This window comes from Morus notabilis, unplaced genomic scaffold (genome assembly GCF_000414095.1).
Source record: "Morus notabilis unplaced genomic scaffold, ASM41409v2 Scaffold100, whole genome shotgun sequence".
In the NCBI taxonomy this organism is placed as follows: domain Eukaryota; kingdom Viridiplantae; phylum Streptophyta; class Magnoliopsida; order Rosales; family Moraceae; genus Morus; species Morus notabilis.
This window is the reverse complement of record NW_010361820.1, coordinates 204,023-221,261: the sequence shown is the minus strand read 5'-3', so window position 1 is coordinate 221,261 and position 17,239 is coordinate 204,023. Positions and strand designations below refer to the sequence as shown.

The 17,239-nt window shown below is 32.3% G+C and overlaps 2 protein-coding genes across 2 annotated transcripts; one reads left to right on the top strand and one right to left on the bottom strand.

The window, feature by feature from the left end:
* The first annotated feature begins 551 nt into the window (after positions 1-551).
* LOC112092085 lies at positions 552-1,257 on the top strand. Its single transcript, XM_024167283.1, has 3 exons — positions 552-755; positions 874-1,005; positions 1,114-1,257. The coding sequence occupies exons 1-3, from the start codon at positions 552-554 to the stop codon at positions 1,255-1,257; spliced, it is 480 nt and encodes a 159-aa protein (XP_024023051.1).
* Positions 1,258-8,517: 7,260 nt separating this feature from the next.
* LOC21408284 (pectinesterase 2) lies at positions 8,518-12,359 on the bottom strand. The gene is made up of 2 exons (XM_010100636.2): positions 11,400-12,359; positions 8,518-9,493 (listed from the first exon to the last, which is right to left on the bottom strand). The coding sequence occupies exons 1-2, from the start codon at positions 12,277-12,279 to the stop codon at positions 8,817-8,819; spliced, it is 1,557 nt and encodes a 518-aa protein (XP_010098938.1). The 5' UTR covers positions 12,280-12,359; the 3' UTR covers positions 8,518-8,816.
* Between the last annotated feature and the right edge of the window lie 4,880 nt (positions 12,360-17,239).

The following is a 17,239-nucleotide window of genomic DNA, read 5'->3' as shown; positions in this document are numbered from 1 at the left end:
TATGACTATCGGTAGACTCAATTAGAATTTCTATGCTTAACGAAAATTATTAGAAATTCATATTGTGTCTGCGTCAATGTTCCACATAATCTCATTATGCGAAATACACTCATTCAATATCTCACCATATTAACAGTGCGGATAACACCGTTCCATTCTAAATGGGAATGACATGTATTAATAATGTTTTAATTAAAGATTCTGAACTTTAATTAAATTCATTATGAACAATTACTTTTGATTATTATCCGTAAACATTATCCTCTCGTATACAACACTTATATACCATGTTTAAGGTTACATGAATAATCAAGGAATTTTATTTGATATTAATAAAATATTCATAAATATATGCACATAAAATGATGAATAAACTCTTTTATTAAATAAATAATAAATATCCTTTTACATCTCATGCTTCTAGGACACTATTCCCAACAGTATTTATGTATTTAACATGTGCATTCATGCATCATATTTATATGCCTTAAATTTAGTAGTGATATTTATGCAAAATGTTGATTGAGTTAAATTCCTTATTTTCAGCAAAAATGTCAAACCCTATTTTCGTACTTCTCGCTTCCCAAATTTTGAATGGTGAAAACTTTGTCAAATGGAAAAGCAACATGAATATCCTCTTGATTTGTAAAAACTACCATTTTGTCCTTAAGGAGGATTGTCCTCCAGTGCCGCCGGCCAATGCCGCCAGGGCTGTGACCGAGCGATATAATTGCTGGGTCAACGCCAACAACAAGGTCTGCTGCTACCTGTTAGCAGCCATGAATGAAGTGCTGATAACTTAGCACAAAGGCTTTGCGACTACTAGAAAGATCATGGACTCTCTTCAAAAGACGTCTATCTGATTCAGCCCAGCACGCTGCAGTCAAAGCCGTTATGAACGGCCGTATGAAGAATGGTTCTTCTGTGCGTGATCATGTGCTTAAGATGATTAATCATCTTAAGAAGGCTAAAATTAATGGGTCTCAGATTAATGAGAAGACCCAGGTTGGCATAATATTGGACACACTCTTGCTTGTTTTTCTTCCATTCGGGATAAGTTATCTAATGACCCAAAAGAATGATAACTTGATTGAGCTCCTAAATGAGCTGCAGCAATTTGAGTCCCTTATATGTGATAAGGGAGGCAAGGCAAATGTTGCTGAAGCCAACACAGCTGAGGGAAGGCCTTCTTCATCAAAGAACAAGAAGAAGAAGAATCAGGGGAACAGTAAGGGCAAGGGGAAGAAGAAGATCTAGAAGAACAAGCATAATAAGGCTGCTCCAAAGCCTACGGGAAAGTGTTTCCACTGCAACCAGGATGGCCACTATATGAGGAACTGCAAAGAGTTCCTCGATGAGCTGAAAAAGAAGAAACAAGGTAAATCAGATTTACTGGTCATGAAAACATGTTTAGTTGAGAATGATTTCTCTACCTCGATAATTGATTCATGGGCATCTAACCAAGTTTGTACTTCTTTGCAGTTGCTGGAAACGTCCAGGGATCTTAAAGATGAATCTTTCCAAATGAGAATGGACATTAGGGCAAGGATCTTAGCGATGACAATAGGGACAATGCGACTGTCTTTTACAAATAATAAATATTTATTATTAGACAATGTTTATTTTATTCCGAGTTTCAAATGGAATTTGCTTTCGGTTTCTAGATTGCATGAACAATTTATTTCAATTTCTTTTGATATTGACTATGTTTCTTTATTTAAGAATGGAATTCATATTTGTTCTGGCTTAGTTGATGATGGTCTTTACTTTGTTAAACCCATATTCAAGAAAGGTTTCTAACGAAAATAAAACATACTTGTGGCATTTGAAACTAGGTCAGATATGATTGAAAGACTAGCAAATGATGGTCCTTTAAGAGAGCTAAAGGTTGTCACTCTACTGGTTTGTGAATCCTGTCTAGAAGGAAAAATGACCAAGAGGCCATTTTCAGCAAAGGGTGAAAGAGCAAAGAAGCCCCTTGAAATCTTACATGCCGATATATATGGTCGTTTGAATGTCAAAGTGAGGAGAGGCTATGAATACTTCATCACATTTATTGATGATTATTCGAGATTCGAATATGCATACCTGATGCAAAAGAAATCTGAAACCTTTGAAAAGTTTAAAGAATTCTGTGCCAAAGCTGAAAAGCAACTCCACAAATCAATCAAAACTCTTCGATCGGATCGAGGAGGAGAGTACTTGGATTATGAATTCAAAGACTAATTGATTGAAAATGGAATAATATCTCAACTCACTGCACTTGGCATGCCACAATAAAATGGTGTAGCTGAAAGAAGAAACCATACCTTACTTGACATGAAGAGATCAATATTAAGTTATTCTTCTTTACCCACTTCATTATGGGGATATGCATTGCAAACAACAGTATACATTCTGAACTTAGTTCCATCTAAGTCAATCCCCAAAACACCCCTAGAGTTGTGGAATGGTCGCAAACCTAGTTTGAGACACATTTGCATATGGGGGTACCCAACACATGTGTTGAAGGGAAAGACTGGGAAGTTGGAACCTCACTCGAAAGTCTGCATATTTGTGGGCTATCCAAAAGGAACAAGAAGAGGTATGTTTTATAGTACTCAGGATAACAAAGTGTTTGTATCGATAAACACTACATTTCTTGAGCATAACTATATGGCATATTTCAAGCCCATAAGCAAGATAGTTCTAGAAGAGTTGCTGGCTCATCAGATTAGCTCCATACCAACAATAGTTGTTAGACGACAAAGAAGGGAGACCACTAACTGTGATCAAACACCACCACCACCACCACGCAGTAGGAGGGAAATACGATTACCCATCTGCTATCGTGAAAATGGAGAAGTAAATATTGTAGTCACCAATGGCAGTGAAGAGAATCCATAGTCATATAAGATGGCAATGGATGATATTAATCGAGAAAACTGGCAAGAAGTCATGAAACTTGAAATGTAGTTTATGTACTCTAATTCTGTATGGGAGCTTGTAGACCTACCAGAAAGCATTAAACCTATTGGTTGCAAATGGATCTATAAGAGAAAGAGAATAGCTGATGGAAAAGTTGAAACATTCAAAGCAAGATTAGTTGCAAAGGGTTTTACCCAAAAGGAAGGAGTAGACTATGAGGATACTTTTTCCCTGTAGCCATGCTAAAGTCCATCCGCATTCTCTTATCCATTGCCACTCATTATGATTATGAGATATGGCAAATGGATGTCAAGACGGTATTTCTGAATGGCCATCTTGAAGAGACCATTCATATGGTCCAACCAGCTGGTTTCGTGGTAGAAGGCCAAGAGCAGAAGGTTTGCAAATTGCAGAAGTCTATTTATGGACTAAAGCAAGCTTTTAGATCTTGGAACATAAGATTTAACGAAGCCATAAAATCTTATGGCTTTGAACAAAATCTTAGTGAACGTTGTGTCTACAAGTAAATTCAGGGAGATAAAGTGGTCTTCTTGGTTCTTTACGTAGATGATATTCTGCTCATTGAGAATGATATAGAATCGTTATCCAAAGTAAAGAATTGGCTAGCCAACCAAATCTAAAGAAAGGATTTGAGGGAAGCTAACTACATTCTTGGGATCCAAATTATCCGGGATCGCAAGAATAGACTTTTGGCATTGTCTCAAGCATCGTATAATGACAAGGTGCTTGTTAGGTTTTCAATGCAAAACTCCAAGAAAGGAAATTTACCTTCTCGACACGGAGTTTATCTCTACAAGGAGCAGTGTCCAAAGACACCTCAAAAGGAATAGGATATGAGACGAGTTTCCTATGCATCGGCGGTTGGTAGCCTGATGTATGCAATGCTATGTGCTAGACCTGACAAATGCTTTGCAGTATGGATGGTTAGTAGATACTAGTCAAACTCAGGATTAGATTATTAGGTTGTAGTCAAATACATACTCAAATATTTGAGGAGGAAGAGAAACCATATGCTTGTATACTCTAGTAGGGATTTAATTCCTATTGGATATACTGAATTTGATTTTGAGTTGGATAGGGACTCTCACAAGTCCACCTCGGGAGTAGTCTTCATTTTGGAAAATGGAAACATTATGTGGAGGACTATCAAGCAATCTTGTATTGCTGACTCAACCATGAAAGCTGAGTATGTAGCAGCTTGTGAAGTAACTAAGAAAGCAGTCTGGCTTCACGAATTTTTGAAGGAATTGAAAGTTGTTTCAAACATGCATGAGCCTATCATACTCTATTATGACAATAGTGTAGCAGTGGCCAATGCCAAGGAGCCCAGGAACCACCGCAAAGGAAAGCATATAAAGCAAAAATTCCACTTGGTCAGAGAGATTGTTTCTAGAGGAGATGTTTCAGTTGAAAAGATCGCATTCGTGAACAACATAGCTGATTCATTTACCAAGACATTACCAGCTGGAAGTTTTGAGAAACATCTTGAGAGTATGAGACTTAGAGACATGTCTCATGTGCTTTAGGGCAAATGGGAGATTGTTAGGGTATATGCCGATAAATGAAATAAGATATAAATACTTTGCTGATTATTAATGAAATGAGGAACCTTTTTCAATATTATTTTGTATACAAGTGATGTTTTATAAATATAAAAAATCACCTATATTATTTTAGATATAACTTTGACCATTGTACATAAGTGTTATACGTAGAGGATAATGTTTGAAGTAAAATAATCTAAACTTGTCTGTAATTATAAATTAAAGTTGGAATATTTAATTTAAAATTACTAATGCGGTTCATAACATTCTGAATGAAACAATCTTATCCTAGATTGTTAATAAAGAGATTATTGGAATGAAAGCATTTTATGTAATATGAATACATAGGACCAGAACTAGATTAATTACGAATCTCTAATAAATTCTGTTATTAAATAGAGTATTCAATATTAATCAATGATGGTCATATATGAATTAATCTTAATTCTGAGTAATTAATAAAGTCTTATTTATGATATTATGTTCTTTGACATATTGAGTAATGACACATATGAATAGTGTCAAAGTCTTGGTATATTGGGAGCATAGTAAAATAAATAGCCGGCAATATTAATTTACAAGATGAAATCCATTCCTTCATAATGAAGTAGACGGACGGTTTCCATAAGTGTTGATTCTAGACTTGAATAATAAGAGTGCTCAATTTTATGATTGGATCATAAAATATATTATTCATTAGATGATCAATGGTACTTATGGAGAAAGATATAATTAAAGAGGTCAACAGAAAATTCATAGCTTTAATTATGAACCATTTATGGAGGATTAATTCGTATGTAGTGACTATATCAATGGACAACACAAATTCTGTGAGCATAATTATTTTATAAGTTTAAGAGAGCAATTCTAAATTTATAGTGGAGTAATTTGAAATTAATAATTTTGATATATTAATTAAGGTGTTAATTAATTGTCAAAATTATTGGAGTTTAAAATTATAATGTCCATAGTTTCTCTCAACAGCTCCATAAGATTAATGCGAACTATACATATCATAATGGGTTATGATTATTAATTTAGAATTGAGAATTCTAAATGCAGATATATTTATTAATTCGATTAATTAATATGAAAATTAATTTAAAATTGTTTTAAATTAATATGGATGAATCTAATCACTTTTACGAAAAGAAGGAAATTTTTCTCAGCCCTATATCTCTCCACGTTTCTCATCTAGATAAATTTATTTTATTTTACTTTGGCCATAATACAAATAAAAAAAAAGAAGAAGAAGGCTGCAGGAGAAAGGGGAGGAAACGTGCTATTGCACGTTTCCTCAAAATAAAAAAAAGGGAGTGGGAGGAAACGTGCTCAACATGAGGAAAAGAAGAGTAAATGTGTTGCTGCACATTTACTCGTAGATGAATCAGTTTTGTTTGGTTTTTTCCTAAAAAAAAAAACAATAATAATAAAGAGATTTCCAGAGAAAAGGAAAATAGAGATACGAAAAAACAAAAAGAAAAACCAAAGAAATTTTTTTGAGTACTATCACATACTTTTGAGAAAAGTGAGTGATAACTATAGGCGGTCTTCCTATTCATCTATCTCATGTGTTGAGAAACCCATTAGAACGCCTGCTCGGTCGAGTTGATACGTTGAGAAAGAACTGTAGTGTTCTTGGAATTTAACAGCTCAAGACGGTGTTGGAGGAGTTTAAGGCCCTGTTCACTTCGCTGATTCGAGTTTAGAATTCAAGTTTTTCTACAGTAAAAAGCTCTCACAAACAATCACATCTAACTTTTTTGCTACAGTAAAAAGCTCTCACATAAAATCACATCTCAACTCGAATTCTAAACTCGAATCAGCGAAGTGAACGAGACCTAAGATTTACGTCCTAATCAAACGATGGTAAAATTCTTCTTCTTCGCTTTAATTTCTTTGTAGTTAAATTAACATGAAATAATGATCGCATTAAATTTTGATTTATGTAATTCGATCGATACCATGCTTCCGCACAATTATTTTGAAAATCTGATTCGAGAAACCAACATACACGACTCAAAACCCACACGAAGTTAGCAGGTTTGGGTTTATCATAAATAGGTTTGGGTTAAAATCAGGTTGAACCCATGAAACACGATTAAATAGCGTGTCGTTTTCAAGTTGATATGCCAACTCGCAATTGACCAGTCATAACCCGTTTATTAAACGTGTCATATTTGGGTAACACGAATATACAACACGATTACAACCCGTTTGTTACCTATGTTTACAAATTAAAATTATATATTTATATGTATGGTAGATTTAGACTTTAAGTTTAACAGGTGAAAAATAAATAAATAAAAACTAAATATAATAGGACCAAGAGTAGGGTTTCATTCTTTTCTCATCAACACAAACCACACAGCCGCCTTTGCCTCATTCTCTCTGTCTCTCTCACTCACTCGACTCAACCTAAGGTTAACCTCCTCTTCAATTGCTTCGCCATTGAGTAGGGTTTTGTAGTTTTTTTTTTTTTAAAGGACCCAGAGTCTTGGTCCTTATATATGTAGTTTATTTTTTCACCAGATATTAAACTTAAAGTCTAAATATATCATACAAATATAAATATATATTTTTAATTTGTAAGCATAGGTAACAAACGGGTTGTAATCGTGTTATCCAAATATGTCACGTTTAATAAATGAGTTACCGCGGGTCAATTATGGGTTGGTGGGTCAACCTGAAAACGACATGCTATTTAATCGTGTTTTACGAGTTCGACCTGATTTTAACCCAACCCTATTTATGATAAATCAAAACTCACTAATTTTATGTGAGTTTTAAATCGTATAGTGTGTTGCTATCTAAATTGTCAGTCCTACTGTATACTGGACCTTTTAGAAGCCCAACTAGTTAGTATGGGTAGAAAATTGAGTTAGGCATATTTCAACGTATGCAATCTAACCTGGCCCCCACCATATATATAAGTATGTATGTATGTATATGTATAATAAATTGAATAACGTGTATATACTAAAATGTACATTTTGTCAGCCAAGTTCTTTAACAACTTTCAAAATGATTGAATCAAGAAAAATAACATATTAACTGGATAGCAATTGATTTATCCAACTATTTATTATTATTTATTTATCATTTTCTGCTCAGTATTTTTTAATCAATTACTTAAATTAGGGACTTTCTTTTAGAGCAAACCAATCAAAGACATCATATTAATCACAATTATACGATTAAAATTAGATGGAACATCTAGAACTAAGGTGGAATATTGTGGGAGGGTTCTTTCAATAACACCATTACACCTCGTTAATAAAGTACGGAACAATTTAAATCGTACGGCTGCAATGATTGCCCCAAAAATGGAGTGCCCCTAATTATAAATTCCCCCGAAAATAAGTTAAAACCATCCATTTATTGATTAGGCAACCAAATTTGTAGAGGAAAAAAAATGTTGTTTCTTCTCTTTTGTGTGTGAATCTCTCCCTCTCTTCCTTTGGTACTAGAAGCTGCCTCTTTCTCCTTCTCTCACATATTACACATTACAGAGATAGAATATATTAAATACTAGTGGCGAGATTGTCCTCTCTTATTGTGATAAGTACAAATAATGTGAAAAGAATGAATCTTACGCATAAAAATATAAGACTATGGCAAAGAAGAGAAACCTTCAAAGAATTGAAAGAGCCAACAAAGTCCCTACAAGTAGCAAATTGAGATTAGTTGGTTAATAATTGTTAACAAGGATATGTGAACAAGTTGTCAAAGAGACTGCCTTAAGAGTCATATGAGGTTTTCAACTAATTCAACCAAGTTATTTATTATCTAGTCCTCAAGTCGTTTTAGTAAAGCTTGAATTTTCACTCTTCTTCGAATATCATTTTGCATAAATCTCATTCTTCTTCTTTTATTTTCTTTCATTAATATTTTTTTTAGTTTCAATATTTGACTGACCAATCTATCCGAGCTTTTGTCCAAGATGTTGATACCATAGCCAGCTTGAAAGGTTATCTTCTCAGAAATATTAAAGAAAGAAAGTGATACAACGTAACGTTAGCAATGGGCCATTAATACCGTAAAATACAAAAGAAAGAAACATTTAACAATTGATTAATACTCATACAAATGCACAAAGAATGACAAATATATACCCAAATTACACAATCACAACTAACCAGTACACTTGCCAAGTTCGTTGTCCTGTTGTCCTCTTTTCACACCTATTTTCATTCTAAGAATTATTTTATTCTAGATTCACTTTACTATTATTTTCTTTTAAAAAAAAAAAAAAAAAAACCCTCCAAACCTAAGACACAAATCCATTTTCAACTTTTAGCAACACAAATGAAAATCTAATGACAAATTAATAGACAAATTGCACTAAAGGCCGGAGGTGTAAGGCACATTAGTAGCAGGTAACCAAGAACCACCTGCAATGAAGTTGCCCACAGTGAATTTTGAAGCCTCAGATGCCCCAATCACATGGTAACCTGTCCACTTAACCCGGTTCGAAGTAGATGAACCGGGTCCGGTGTTTGCATACTCGGCGTAGTACAGAGTCTTAAGGGCAAAATTACCGCTCCACTCCAGCCAGCCCGCCGGATTAATTAAGCTACCAAGGTTAGTTTTCATGACAACCGTCCTTGAATACTCTTTCCACGGTCTCCCTAAATATGTTTTAACCGACGACGACAAACTCGAAGCGGCGGTAACCCTACAATTGTGAATTGAGATCCCAGTATTTTGATTCGAGTCGGTTCGGCCTTGTGCCGTGATGGTGTTGGTTTTGTTAGGAGGATCACGTGCGTAGATGTTACAATTTTGAAGGACTACTGCGGCATTACCAAATATAAAGTCCACCGTGCCATAGATGTCACATTCCCTATAGAATTGTCTTTCAGAGTGGACGTAGAGGGTGTCTTGGTACCCTTCAAAGCTGCATTTGTAGAATACGGATTGATCCGAACCCGACCGCAACGCCACGGCTTGGTGGTTGGATGCTCCGGCCGTGTTTCGGAATGTGATGTCTTGAGCAATAAATCCATCTCCAACGACAGCTGCATCAAATCAAGATTTTAAAAACATTAAAAATTGTATGTGTTTCTTTATATATATATATATATATATATATAGTTAATTAATTAATTGAAACTGTGCCTCCTTTACACCTAAACTACACCCCAACTCATGCCATTTGACTTAATGGGTAATTGATAAAAATTGTTATAATTATTACTAATGACAAACAAGTTGACAAATATATATATATATATATATATATGGTTTCATTAATAATTACTATAATATTTATCTATTAGTGGATATTATTGTTTTAACAGTGTGAAATTGACTGGATAATTGTAATAAATTGGATATTTAATAAAAAAATGTATTATAATTAATGATGTTGTAATCTTATCGTGCTATATTTAATAGTAATTACTAATGAAAACGTGACTATTGAAAACTTGTCCACGTACATAAGACAAATTTTTCGACGAAACTATATATGACTATTTTTTTTTTTTTTTTAAATAACTATGAATACTTGTTAGTTATTGATTTCATTAGTTTGTTGTACTCACATTAGGTCTCAATATTAATAAAAATGCGTCTGGAATTATCACAGAAGAATATCTGTAACCGGATCACTTATATTGACTTCGGTAGGAAAACGAAGGTTGGTGACTTAAAAAAGCAATTTGGGGGATAAAACAAATTTATTTCAAATCCTCAAACCCCGAAGGTGCCTAACAAAATTAAGGACATTTAAGATTAAGACACGTGACAACTTCAGAACCACAAGAACTTATAGCTAATAGATCACTTTGTAACAATTTATTTTTTCTTTTTCAATGTACTTTATTAAGCATATACATCAAAAGAGGAGACTTTTGGTGCGTCAGACTTGAACGATTAATTAATTGATAATACAATTTGGATTAAAGAGTGATTTAGCAAACTCTATTGGCCCGATATTTGGAGACAAAGGAGTTTCCAAGTTCTGAAGCCGTAGACAATTAATTTTTGCGAAATTAATACGCATAATAGTAAACTAGTCGAATTCCTAATTGTCTTATATTCTAGATGACAGTAAAAAATCAAACTCGTCTTTTTTTTCCCCCTTTTTACTAGTAAAACTCGCAACACCTACGATATTTTCTATTGTAAACTCGGGAAAAAAAGAAAGAATTATAATATTTGCAAGGTATTATTTTTCTTGTCAAATTTTCTAGTGTGCTATTCTCTTAAAAATCACCATTCAACGCTACTTTATTGAGTATTTAATAATCATCCTTCTAAGACAACCACGAATTTACATGTCATAATTTTTTTTTATTAGAGAATTTGAACTCAATTCTAATTAGAGCAATTCGAATTACACATATACATGACTACATCACATAGTAGGACTTTTTCGAGACTACTACATATATTATAAAGTCAAATAGTTATCGATTCTTCCAAAAACTTAAACTGAGCAGACCAAAAATTAGCGGCAGAGTTGTTTAGGGTCCAAGGGCAGCTTCCCCCACTGATTTCTTGTTTTAAAATAGCAACAACAAAAAAAAAAAGAACAGCTTTAAAAAATTTGTAATCATAAGTTAATTTTGTCTTTATTGAGATTCGGTTTTTTCATATGCTTTTGCTGGACTCATCGTTAGCTATTGAAATATGTTTTAGTGATTTTTTTTTCGTAATAATACATCTATTTATTTGATACACGTTCTTCAAAAATACTGTAGTAAAATTTTTTAAATATTTTTCTTGTCATTTACTTTTTCTCAAAAAAAAAAAAGAAAAGAAAAGAAAAAAAAATAGGTGTATGCCCTTGAAGTAGAAGGTTAGTTTTGAGGATGCGAATAATAATGTTTAATTTCAGTAACCAAATCAATAACGGGACTTTTTGCTCTAGTTAATTATATTGGTGGAGAAGAATAATGTCAAATTATGTATACTTACCAACAGTTGCTGATTGGAACGTTGTAGAACCACCACCAACACTCTTGCTTCCTGTGATAATAGTCTTCCCAATCCCATCACCCAACAACATGACATTCTTTACTTTTATCTCAACATTCTCATTGTACGTCCCTGCCTTCACATATATCACAAACCTCCCGCTCCCTTTAACGGCGGTAACCGCCGCCTTCACGGTCGTGTAGTCCCCGGACCCATCCTTGGCCACCACGACATTGGCCCGAGAAGCTGGTGACGACGAAGACTGCAATAGCCTTCGGTCACCGGGCTTGACCCACGTGGGAAACCCGTTGTTATACTTGTTATCAGGCTTATATGGGGATTTGTTTATAGCCAGAGAGTTGCTAATAAGTTTGGAGACGTTATTGGACATCAAGGGCAAGAGGTAGTCCGAGACGCCCAACTCGAGCAGCCCGGCACGACACGTCTCAAGGTTGGTGAGCGCCGTGCTGAGCCACGTTTGGAGGTCGTCTTGGGTGCACTTGGAAGTGGGTTTAGAGGTCTTGTTGAGCCTAAGGACCGTGGACTCATAGAGCTCAAGGCAATCGGCCCAAGCAGCCTTCTCTTGTTGGCTCCGACACTTGGGGCCCACCGAGAAGAGGTCGTCATGGGCGTGCATGGCTCGGTCTAGGGCTAGTTTGGCTGATAGTTTGAAGAAGTCGGATTTTTGTTTGATGGGTGTACGGTCATATTCAAGATTATTGCTAAGGAAGTACTCGCATGGTTGTGGGTTGGGTGTTTGGCCACACCACGATTTCACTTCTTGGAGAGAATAGCCAAGAATGGTTGGGGAGAGATAGAGAATTAAGAAGAATATTGATAGTGTAATTATGGTGTAATTTTTAGCTCCAACGTCCACCATTTTTTTTTCTATGGTTTAATGAGAACAAAATAAGGAAAGATACAATGGGTGTTTGAGAATATTGCTAGTTAAGGATTGTTTTTGTTGGGGTTTTGTATGAGGCTTCATGGCTTGTATTTGGTTGCTTTATATAGAATGACGAAGAGGGTGTTTGCTGAACAAGGAAGGAAAAAATGGGACGCAAACATGACTTTTTAGTTATTTATTCCATTTCTTTAAATTCTTATTTTCTTATACTCTTTGCTTTATCTCTTTTGGACTATTATTATTTTTCTTTCTTGTAAGACCAATTGAGGTTTGAGTTGGATGCATTAAATTTTGTTGTTGTTGTGATATTATAATAGAAATAGGGAGGCAAATATCTTTGTTGAAATATATAAAATTAAGTAGAATGCAATCAAATTAGTGGACGAGAATTTGTTTCTAAAATTCTTTAGACTAATTCAAAATATAATAAGTTCATAAACAATAATATGTCGTAGACTTGTTCCCTACATATATGTGTTTGACGGGAGAAGATTGGAACAAAAGGAGATATGGAAAGGCAATAAACGCGCTATATATTCAAGTATCAAGTATGTGAACAAGTTGTGTATAACATCATGTATGTATATATGTGTATATATATGTATTCGCAGTCAGTTCATGATGAATAGGAACAAGAGGAAAAGGATAACTAGTCATAAACTTGGAACAAAAATATATGGTTTTGTTGAGTCTTTTATCTTGTAAAAAAGTCTGCAAGGGAATTGAGTTACTTGCATGCCTTGTAGACTTCCTTTCACGCTGCCTATGTCTGTTTGAGATGTCAACGTGATTCGCTCACAATTTATGACTGCTGAGGTCAGTGGTTCTTTTTTTTTTTTTTTTTTCATCCCGAGATAAACCGCTCTGAGGTCTATAAATATAGGCTTACATTATTATTATTATTATTATTATTATTATTATTATTATTATTATTTAATAATAATAAAAATATATAGCGTTAAACTCCATGGGTTAATTATATTCTTTTTGATGACCATTGTGGTCAGGAAGAAGGTTATAATTCAGAAAAAATTGTTGAATTTATTTTTAGAGTGTATGAATCTGAATTTTTATTCTTTATTTTTAACCAATACCCTATTGACTAATATGGTTATTTGACTAAAAAGAATATAAATCAAGAGTATGAAGTAAAATCTAGACCTATGCATTTTAAAATGTATTTGTCTCCTTTCTCCTTATATCTATTATCCTGAAATTTTTGTTTCATTTATTATTATTTCAATACTATTTTGCCATATTGTTTAAATTTAGGAATTATTATTAATTCAGAAAAATTTGCTGAACTTATCTTTAAAGTGTATGAATCTGAATTTTTATTCCTTATTCTTAACTAATACCCTCTTGACTAATATGGTTATTTGACTAAAAAGAATATAAATCAAGAGTATGAAGTAAAATCTAGACCTATGCATTTTAAAATGTATTTGTCTCCTTTCCCCTTATATCTATTATCCTGAAATTTTTGTTTCATTTATTATTATTTCAATACTATTTTGCCATATTGTTTAAATTTAGGAATTTTGCTATATAATAAATACAAAAACTCTAAACTAATTTCTTTTGCTCATCAAAAATTGAAACTCTACTTAAATAATTAAATGAGATTAGCCAAAACTAATTAAATGTGATGCGAAAATAGTACTAAAGGACAATGAATTAAACAAAAAAAATGAGATAACAGATTCGAAATTAAAAGCTTATAGCATAAGCATGCAAAATATCACACTTCTAATCTTTAGATAAGACATAACATCAACGCTAATGGCCATTCAACAAAAACGCTAAAGAGCCTCTTGTGATCTATTGAGCTAATTACAGGATGTTGAATTTTGAAATTCAATTAATTTGTGAAATAATAAGATGAGAACGATCCCCTAGTCCTTCCAAAGTTTTGCTTTACGGACAAATATATGAGACAAGTATTTGACAACAAAGTCAAAAATATTTATGGATTAATATATGTAGGTTCTTAAAATATCAGCATGTAAGTAGACGCATTTACTCATTTAAACATAGATAGATAGATGGTAATGTTGAACAGTTGTTTTTTTTTTTACCTAACTTATAACGTGCATGCACAAGAGTAAAATAAATAATCCATGTATAAACACTACAAGAATTTGAATTTTTTGTTACTAAAAATTTGGTAACCAAAAGTCCTATTTTTGGTAGCAAAATGTTTTTGTTACCAAAAAATTTTGGTAGTAAAAAAGGTAGCAAAAAGTATTAGTTACTAAAATTTTGGTAGCAAATAATTTTTTCTACTAAAAAATTTTTTGGTAACAAAATGTATTTGGTAGCAAAATGTATGATATTCGGGGACCAAAAGTTTCGGTAGCAAAAGGTTTTTAGTAGCAAAAAGTGTGAGCTTTCTACTACCAAAAGTTTGGTAGCAAAATATATTTGGTAGCAAAAAGTACGCGATTCAGTCATCAAATATTTGGTAACAAAAGGTATTTGGTAGCAAAAGCCATGAGATTTAGGGACTAAATATTTAGTATAAAAACTGAGAGATTTATATACCTGTATTTTTTGAAAAAATATATATAAATAAAATACTAAATATTAATTTAAAAATCTCTAAATATTTCAATACATATTAGAATCCAAACAAAATACTAAAATAGTCATACTTAAGCAAACTCAAACACTTAAGCAAATATTATACTAGTAAAATCTTAATATTATAAAAATTAAACGCTCTAACAAACTGAGGCCGGTGGTGGCGGTGGTGGAGGATCTTCTCTTCTTAGGACGAAAGGTGCAGGATAATCGGATGGCGGATTTATCTGTTGAAGTAACTTTTGAATAAGCTCCTGTTGTTGCTACCAAATATTAATTTAGTACTAGAAAGACATATATTAAAAATTAAAAAAAAACATTTCAATGAGAAAAATTATTTTAGAATCATTGGTCTAGTAACATTATAACAAAAAATATAATTTTGAAATTGAAATACATTATTCTATGTTAAAAAGTAATCAAATAGCAAGATTATATACTACTCTATGTGGAACATATATTAAATTAACAAGATCATATATATATATATATATATATAACATGAATATGTCTCTAGTTACACCTACACAAAACAACTAAATTATCAAATACTTGTTATAAAAAATATACTACGATGATTGCTAAACTTAATTTATGACATATTCATGGAAAACTAAAACAAAAGAAAAATAAAAGCACAAAATATAAGTTTTAAAGTTTTTATACGATTTGCTACCAAACACAACTTTTGGTAGCAAAAAACGCCTTTTCACCACCAAAATATAAATTTGGTAGCATAATCATGTTTTCTGCTACCAAAATTAGGTACCAGAAAATTATATTTTTTGTTACCAAACATTATTTTGGTAGCCAAAAGCATATTTTTTGGTACCAAATATTAATTTGGTACTAGAAAGACATTAAAAATTAAAAAAAAAAACATTTTAATGAGAAAATTATTTTAGAATCATTGGTCTAGTAACATTATAACAAAAAATATAGTTTTGAAATTGAAATACATTATTCTATGTTAAAAAGTAATCAAATAGCAAGATTATATACTACTCTATGTGGAACATATACTTAATTAACAAGATCATTTATATATAACATGAACAAGTCTCTTGTTACACCTACACAAAACAACTAAATTATTAAACACTTGTTATACAAAATATACTAGGATGATTGTTAAAACTTAATATAGGACATATTTATGGAAAAAAAAAAAGAACAATACATGCACAAAATGTAAGTTTTAAAGTTTTTATATGATTTGCTACCAAACACAACTTTTGGTAGCTAAAAATGCCTTTTTGTCACCAAAATATGAATTTGGTAGCAGAATCATGTTTTCTGCTACCAAAATTTGCTATCAGAAACTTATGTTTTCTATTATCAAACATTGTTTTGGTAGTTGAAAACATATTTTTTGCTACCAAATATGAATTTGGTACCAGAAAGATGTATATTACATAATAAAAAAAATTTTAGAATCATTATTCTAATAACATTATAATAAAAAATGTAGTTTTGAAATTGAAATACATTATTCAAAGTTAAAAATCAATACCGAGATTATATACTACTCTATGTGGAACATATACTTAATTAAGAAGATCACATATGTGTACACATGAACATGTCTCTTGTTCCACGTACACAAAATAACTAAATTATCAAATAATTGTTATACAAAATAGAGTAGGATGATTGTCAAAACTTAATATAGGACATATTCATAGAATATTGAAAAAAAAAAAGTAATACAAACACAAAATATAAATATTAATGTTTTTATATGATTTGCTACCAAACACAACTTTTGGTAGCAAAAAAAAGCCTTTTTGTCACTAAAATAAGAATTTGGTAGCAAAATCATGTTTTCTGCTATCAAAATTTGGTAGCAAAAAATTATGTTTTTTGGTAGTAAAAACTTGATTTTTCGCTACCAAATTTTAGTGGTAGATAGTTATATTTTGCTTCCAACTCTTGGTAGTGAATGTTATATGTTTTGCTACCAAAAATAATTCGGTAATAAATACCTCGGGCGGGAAAAAATTTTGCTTCCCGTCAACTTTTTGTTACCAAAACATGTTTGGTAGCAAAAAAGTCATATTTTGCTACTAAATTTTTGGTGGCAGAATCTTATGCTTTTGTTACCAAATATTATTTTGGTAGCAAAAAACTATTGGCGGGAACCAAATTTCATTTCCCGTCATATTATTTGTTACCAAATTATATTTGGTAGCATATTGTGTTGGTTTTGCTACCAAATTTGGTAACTAAAGCCTTGATACTTTCAGCTATCAAAGTTTAGTAGCAAAAAGTGTGTTTTCTGCTACCAAAAATTTTTTGGTATCAAAAAATTTGGTCTCTTAAAGTGATTATTCTTGTAGTGAAATATGTG